Source organism: Anguilla anguilla, chromosome 4 (genome assembly GCF_013347855.1).
Source record: "Anguilla anguilla isolate fAngAng1 chromosome 4, fAngAng1.pri, whole genome shotgun sequence".
NCBI lineage: Eukaryota > Metazoa > Chordata > Actinopteri > Anguilliformes > Anguillidae > Anguilla > Anguilla anguilla.
Window position 1 is genome coordinate 5,766,496 of NC_049204.1, and position 8,078 is coordinate 5,774,573.

An 8,078-nucleotide genomic window follows, 5' to 3' on the forward strand; every position below is an offset into this window, starting at 1 on the left:
TAAAATACTAACACTGCAACATGGGGAGTCACGTTAATTCCCTCCTTAGCAACCGAGTACAACTATCGAAGGTAGTTTTCTAAGTTAAGTGAACATCACATTCAGACAGTGTACCGACAGCTATTAACTAGCTAGCTACTCATCATACTATCAGATATCATAGTTCATTCATTGACAACTAGCTAGCTAACAATGACGTTAACTGGCATATTGATAGGTAACGTTACAAATATAAGATTACCGTTACCGTTCTTTCCAAATGCTGTGAGTCACTGACTTCTGCTGACGTTGTCATAAATTTTTCCCGACCGTGAAAACTGCCTGGCTTGTTTACATTTTGGACAGATGCTAGTGGGTAAATCTATCGCTGTTTCTGTCGCAGAACGTTCGACACAAGCAAATTCGGAAACGCTATCCTAAAATTTCTTCTTACCATTTTTATTTCTATAAGGGTTATGGGAAGTGAAGTCCATAGTATGATCGGCTTGAGCATCCACTTCTAATTGTTGACTACATATCCCATTTGTGCTTTCGTAACCACTGCTACTGTGTGAAGAGGGGAGTCAATAATTCACGTTGTGTTTACAGGTGTTTACAGTCCATAATTTTGAAGTCATCATTTATTGCTGTTGCAGCCTTTATTGAAAGCTTTACATGGGAGAGGGATCAGTTATGGTTGGGGGGACAAATTAGATTCTTTACAAACATTGGGGGACACACGTCCCACCCGTCCCCCCGGTTCCTCTTCCAATGTGTACAGCAGTCATTTCATGGTGAACTAGGCCCCCAGCCTCCTCCACCCAGAGTAGGCCTTCAACATCAGACCACATCATAACTAGAGTAGAGCAGAGCAGAGTAAAGCTTTAATGTCCCCGAGGGGTAATTTGGCTTGCAAACAGCAGTCAATAATAAGTAAAAACGGAATCTATACAAATACAATATAAACATACATACACACATAAACACAAGTACACAGTTAGCGCCAACGGAGGTAAAACCTCCGCCTTGAGGGGAGCAAATTAAACTCCCCCAAAAAATTTTTTTACTAAGCATCGTATAGCGGAAAAACATGGTGAGCTGCTGGTTTTGTGCAAGGTGCATGAAGCACTAAAGTCACACCACACTGAAGAAAGACATGGGTGTTCAGATGAAACGAACGATTAGCATTAACCGCTGCCCGGGGTGGGGGCGGAAGACCCTGCTGCCGATGAGACCGCTACAGGAAGGGCCTCTGCAAAAGCCCACCAGTCTCTACTCAGCACATGCAACAGGCTGTAGCAGGGGCCAGAATCTCCATCTGTGTGGCTGAAACAGACATAACCAGAAAACACAGCACACCAGGTTCCCACCAAGAGAATTAGGACGATTAGCTTGCCCTGCTCCCTTGCACAGACAACATGTCAAGCTCTTTGTTTGTTTTATTTTTATTAATTCACACAGAATAAACAGCTAAAACAAGCAGTGAAATGTAAATAATAAAGCAAGATTATAAAATGGAATGTGTGAGTGAGACAAGGAGCACATAATAACCCACACCATAAATATATTTCAGTCAGAACATCTCACACAGTTAGATTGAACATTTCAATGAATATGTAAGAGCATTTTTTTGGTTTTGCACTGAATGGATCTGCTTCAGGTACTACAATGCACACACCAGCGCCCACTACCCTATCAAACCCTACTAAACAGGAGGAATACCATCCATCCATCCACCCATCCATTATCGATATCCGCTAAGCATCCTGGGCAGGGTCGTGGGGGTTGGTTTTTTGTTTATCACACTGTTCTCAAAACTCTAGAGGCTGCAGTGTGTGAGGGTGGCAGCTGTTCCTTGAGATGCTGGAACCACCACGTCTGTCACCAGCAATCACACCACGTTCAAAGTCACACAGATCATACAAAAATCAGCCCAAGCTTAATGGCCAAACAAAAACTACACCTCTTCACCACGTCCACATGCTTTACACATTGTCTTGCAGCCAAATTATTTGTTTGAAGGAGCAGGTTATTGATGCAGGTACTGTATACTTAATAAAGCTGCCCCCGAGTATAAATAAAGTAAGCTGGTGTGTGAAATTAAAATGGGCGTCTCATGCGTCTCTGAATTCATAGAAAAGCTGATGGACTGCTTAACAACTCTGAAATCACTTTCCAATGCTGGAGATTCAGCAATATGATAAAGGAGTGGTTTTGTTTAAGAAATGTCAGCAGTTATACTGATAAAAAATGTCACATGTTGTCAGTTTCCTGTCCAGCCTCAATAAAAGCACAGCAGTGAACGGCTGATAATTGCGCGCAGCAGCGATCTTCGGTCCAAAGCGTTTGAGATCCTCCCTGACGCCATGTCTGCACCTCTCCTGACTCCCCTGGTAGTGGGTCTCCTGATTGCCTTGGGCCAAGCAGGTAAGTCCCAGCACTACAGAATGTGTATCTGTATGCCACTAGATCATACAGATGCCCCCTCTCTCTCTGTCTCTCTCTCTTTCTCTCCCTCTCTCTCTCTCACTCTCTTTCTCTCTCTCTCTCTCTCTCTCTCTCTCTCTCTCTCTCCCTCCCTCCCTGCTTGGGCCTGCTCACACAGCAGGTCCTAACCTGTGTTCTGGGATGTGAAGGAGCTCCAGCAGACCCCCCCGACTCACTTGTTCAGTATCTTTTAGACAGTGATGACTCTATTGTGTTCGATATCACAATGCCTGCTTATGCGCAAAATATGTATGTGTACCTAATTCACATTTCTTTGTTTCACTTGAGAACTTGTGGTCCTAATATCCAGACCGTGTGTGTGTGTGTGAGTTTTATTTTTCAGGATTATACCTTGTCATACCAAGTTGTTCTGCTTTCATTTTCTTCCTTTGTGTAACTTTTAAATTTATATCGACGAGCGGCAATAGCAAGTGTGGGGAAGTGTAAACACACTTTCTCTGACTAAAATTTCCTTGTGTCCCAGCCCAACAGGACTCAGGCATTGTGAATGGCAGGGAGGCTCAGCCACACTCCAGGCCTTACATGGTCTCTGTGCAGGAAAGGAACAAGCACATCTGTGGAGGTTTCCTGGTGTCCAGGTCCTTTGTAATGACGGCAGCGCATTGCTGGACAAAGTAAGATCTCCCAACTGAGCTGGATTGATATGGCAGGTATGCCGTCCCGCCAAGTTATGCCTTGGCAGGGCTGCATGCCTCATACCTGTACAGCACCGAGAGTTTAATAATTTTCAGGCCTCCCAACAGAAATAACTACAATGACCACAGACACTGCGCCCTTGAAAACATTAATTTCTGTGCCTTCTGACCTCATGTTAACAGACAGGATTCACAAACAACTTCACATGACCACACAACAAAGCCTAGAAAGAATACGTCTCCCCATTGGACGTTTAGGTACATCAGCCGATAAAAACGTCAGATAAATGTGCAAACCTTTTTTAAAAAGCTTTGCAGCCTTGGTGTCTTCTACACTAGTAGCTCACTGGGTAGCGTGTTTTCCTGTGGGACCTTTAGACGAGTAACAGGCTCGGGTTCAAATCCCTCCCTTGGACTCAGGCAAATCACGAACTCATTACAGTGGCTTGGTTACTAACTAAAAATTGCATTAAAAACTTTAACTAATTTCTGAAATCCAAATAATATACACCCACGCTTATTGATGGTATTGGTATTGATCTGTGTACAGATTTGCAGAACAAATTAGTGTGGTACTGATGCATTTGATAAAGGATACATGTGTGATAATTTTTATTTATTTATTTAACCTTCATTTACCCATGGGAGGTTCACTGAGCACGGATGCTCTTTTGCAGGAACGCCCTGCTTCACACTCATACACTTTCACACCTGGGAGCTGCCCAGTACAACCACAATCCTCTATTGTTGGCCACTGAGCAGCTCCACTGGAGGGAGAGAACAAGGTTAAGTTAACACCATGCTGCTTCTTTGACAAAACAGAGACGGAATGACAGTTCTGCTTGGGGCCCATGACATTTCTGAGAAACGAAAGTCAATCAGGGCTGAAGTAGCAGGGTACCGCATCCACCCTGGGTACAATGATTACACACTGGAGAACGACATCATGCTGCTGAAGGTATGGAAAATACGAGTGACTCAAACTGCAAATACGCCCACCATGATTGCAGACTGGGCCATACGGCCAATTATGACACGCTGACTCCACTGGAGTAGGCAGAACAGGCCTGTTCTTGAGAGTTATGATGTTGGCCCGGGTTCATTAAGTTACTTATGAATCCCTTCCCCCAGGTACACTCACACATAGTTGCCACACCAATTTGTCAATGGCTGCTTATATCAGCTAAAAAAAGTGGGCCAACAATCCGAGTCTTTAGACGCAAACTCGTGAGCTTTTGGCTTGATCTGGCTTTAATGCGTGTGGCTCCATTTGATGTAGAGCTCTGACTTGTGTGCCGGGCAAGGACTCTGATTGGCTCTGTTCCTGGAGCAGCTCAAGACTGTAGTTCAGAAGACAAAAGAAGTGAAGTGGATCTCCCTGCCTGAGAAAGACGAAGACATACAGCCCAATAAGCTCTGCAGTGTGGCAGGATGGGGGGCCATCAAATCGAATGGGGCCACAAGCCCACGCCTACAGGAAGTCGATGTGAGCGTCGTGGACCGAGCAGAGTGCCAAGAAAGGTGGGGGAATAAACCGATCACACCCAGGATGATGTGTGCAGGGGGAAGTGCCGACAAAAGAGGATTCTGCCAGGTATGTTTTGTCATTTTTCAATTTTTCATTAAATAAATATTCATGCATTAGATTTACCCTCTTTATCTGTGTTGTTAGAAATAGTACATATACGTGCCTTAAAGAATAAAAATTCCATGTTTGTACTGTCATTATTGTGCTATACTGAATAAAAAAGGTAGCAAAAACGTTTTAACTGATGAAAATAAAAACTGAGGTGAATCAATAGGCTCTTAATTAGGTTGTTATGTTTAAGGTATTTCATCATTTGTTCCCTTAAATTTATTTATCTATTTTATTTCACCTTTATTTCACCGGGCAAGTCATTAAGAACAATTTCTTATTTACAATGGTGGCCTGGCAAGCTACAAAAGCCACTTAAGGGAAGGGGAGGTGGGCTAGAAGATAAAAGTGTGTTAAAAGCACAACATACATCAATAATAACAAACTAAACATCAATCGAACATGGGAAGAATAGTCATTTGTATGAGGGTGAGTTTGGCAGAAGAGGTAAAAGTGAATCGATTTCTATCAGGGAACCTGAGTGTAGCCTTGACCTTAGCGATGTGGTGGGAGAAGGATAGCGTGCTGTCTAGTCAGATGCCCAAGTACTTATAGACTGTGACCTGATCCAGGGTAGCTCCCTCACTGGTGGTGATGTTGAGGGCTGGAGGGGGTGTGGCACCCTTCCGGCAGAACCACATAACCTTAGTCTTGGAGGTGTTAAGAGACAGTTTGAGGTGGGTAAAAGCCTGTTGGACTTGGAGGAAGCTATCCTGGAGTGTGTTTAGTACAGTGTCGGGAGAAGGACCAGTAGCTAAGAATTATGTCATCAGCATATAGGTGAATGAGTGAGTTACCAGCAGCTTGAGGGATGTTATTGATGTATATGGAGAACAGTGTGGGAGCAAATATGGAGCCTTGGGGGACACCCCTGGTAACTGGGAGAGGGTGAGAGAGAAGGTTTTCATACCTCACGCATTGCACCCGGTGAGAGAGATAGTGAGAGAACCAAGCCAGTGAGTGATTAGTGACCCCAGTGCTGCTCAGTCTATTTATAAGAATGGTATGATGAACCGTATCGAAAGCTTTGGCAAGGTCAATGAATATTGCAGCACAGTGTTGTTTGACATCTAATGCAGATGTAATACCATTTAGAACCTTTAGAGTAGCTGTAACACAACCATACCCAGAACGAAAACCAGACTGCACCCCAGACAGTATACCATTCACATCCAGATAGTCAGTTAGCTGTTTGTTAACAAGTTTTTCGAATACCTTGGAAACACAAGGCAAGATAGAAATGGGCCTGTAACTGTTTGGATCAGCTCGATCACTGCCTTTAAACAGAGGAAGCGCAGTCTCTTGTTTTCAACCAGCTGGTATTTCGGCCGTATGGAGGGAGACGTTAAGGAGCTCTGTTATGTGAGCTGCAATGATGGGGGCCGCAAAAAGAGTGCAGGTTTGGCTTTTGATCATTCGCATGAATTCTACAATATGGTTTGTTTTTGTGACCATGTGCAACACTTTATCCAATTAAGAGCATAGTGATTGACCTCAGTCTTAAGGAGAAATCTGTCTAATCAGTCTACTCTAAGAAGTAGCCTGCTACCATTGTTTGCAAATATAAAGAACAGATATGCAGTGAGGTTTGCTGGAATAATGAGTCGTAATCTTGGAGTGTTTTCCCACAATTCCTTAAATCCTGAAATCTGTTTCTTGCAGCGAGACTCAGGGGGTCCCCTGGTGTGCAGTGGACTAGCAGTGGGAATCGTTTCCTTCAACTATAATTATAATTGCACCTACCCAAATCTGCCCAACGTTTATACTCAGATCTCAAAGTTCTTGCCCTGGATTGAGAAGTACATCAACAACACTTCTTTGTCTTTCTTGAAACGTTAATGGCCTCACTCTTGTGTAGACAAATACCTCCCTGGTAGCTGGATGGTGAAAATGCCCAGGGACACAAGCAGATGGAATCCCAGGTATCTTATAATGTGCTTCACCATGCGCTTATCTTTACAGCTAACATTAAGCTAATTCCATTTCAAATATCGATACTGCATGTTTAGATGTGATCCACTGAGTTTTGTTTATTAGTCAATTCTGCATTTCCCCCATGCAGACGCTGTGGTTCTGGCATTACATTAGCTTCATTAAAATGCATGCAAATATGATTTACTGTGTTGTTGTGTATGTTCTGTTCTCCTTTAATCCGTACTTACATGTCACTTATTTATGGAAACATTCAGAGAATTCACAGCATTAAAGAATATCATACATGTGGTGAGAAAATTGAACACACGGCTCTTGATGTGGTGAGGGTTTTGATGCGAAGAAAAGTCGTCAAAGCGAACAGCTCTGCATTGTGGTCCACTGCACGAAATCATGTGATCAAAGTGTTACGTATTATGGACTAGCTTGGAATGGGAAGATTTCAGTGTGAATTTCAGCAATCTTCATTTTGGGCATTCTATTCTATCACAGAACCACCACCACCCCCCTTCTATTTTGTGTAAGTGCCATTGACAGTACATAGTACTATAATAGGGTCAATTACTCATTCTGTAACATATTTAGTCATCACAGTTCCGACATCACAGTCATTTCGTCCTGGTGTGTGTCTTGCAGGGAAGACGTAGCCCACTCCTACCACAGGCTAACGGTATAACCCAGCTGATTATAACCAGTTATTTGACACATGTGACAAGGTCAGGCACACCTAGTTGAGTCAGTCCCTGGGTACTACCAGGGCGGAACAATCTCTCCCCAGAAACTGAAGTGAACGACTTTTTGGCCATAAATCGTACTGCACCCTTGTTTTCCCACCGGTCCCAGAAGACACTTCCCACCACACTGAGAGTCGACAGGCTCATTCCAGTTCACTCTTTCCATCTCTTCCTCATGTCCTTTCCTCGCTCCTTAGCTCCACCCAAACGTAGGATGAGAGAAAGAGATGCAAGGATGAGATACTAGGACGGAGGAATCAAGGCAACACGTATATGGCTAATGGAACGTCCTTGCTCAGTGAAGCATCAGTTTGAAGCAACAGTTGAAGCACTTTAGGCATTTGTTGAGGAGGTTTGATGGACATTTTTAGTGCTTCTGACCATAATAAAACTTGACTCTGGAATGTCTGATAAAACAAGTAGCATTAAGAATAGATTTTATGAGTTAATAGCCTACTATTGGCTTGTGTAACTACATCTTATGGCCTCATTGAATTGTGATCAATAAAGGCTAACAACACATTAGTGCTTACTTCTCGTAGGCGTTGTCACAACAGCAGTGAAGTAAACACAGTCATGAAACTGGTTTCTGTGAAAAATGTATTGTCGAGCTCACGGACTCACACTGGTCTGCGTTCGAAAGCTCCATTTTGA

The 8,078-nt window shown here is 43.4% G+C and overlaps 1 protein-coding gene across 1 annotated transcript; it reads left to right on the forward strand.

Annotated features, from left to right (window-relative positions):
• The first annotated feature begins 1,068 nt into the window (after positions 1–1,068).
• On the forward strand, positions 1,069–6,872 carry LOC118226601 (mast cell protease 1A-like). Its single transcript, XM_035416368.1, has 5 exons — positions 1,069–2,406; positions 2,951–3,101; positions 3,945–4,080; positions 4,456–4,716; positions 6,421–6,872. The coding sequence occupies exons 1-5, from the start codon at positions 2,346–2,348 to the stop codon at positions 6,595–6,597; spliced, it is 786 nt and encodes a 261-aa protein (XP_035272259.1). The 5' UTR covers positions 1,069–2,345; the 3' UTR covers positions 6,598–6,872.
• Positions 6,873–8,078: the final 1,206 nt, after the last annotated feature.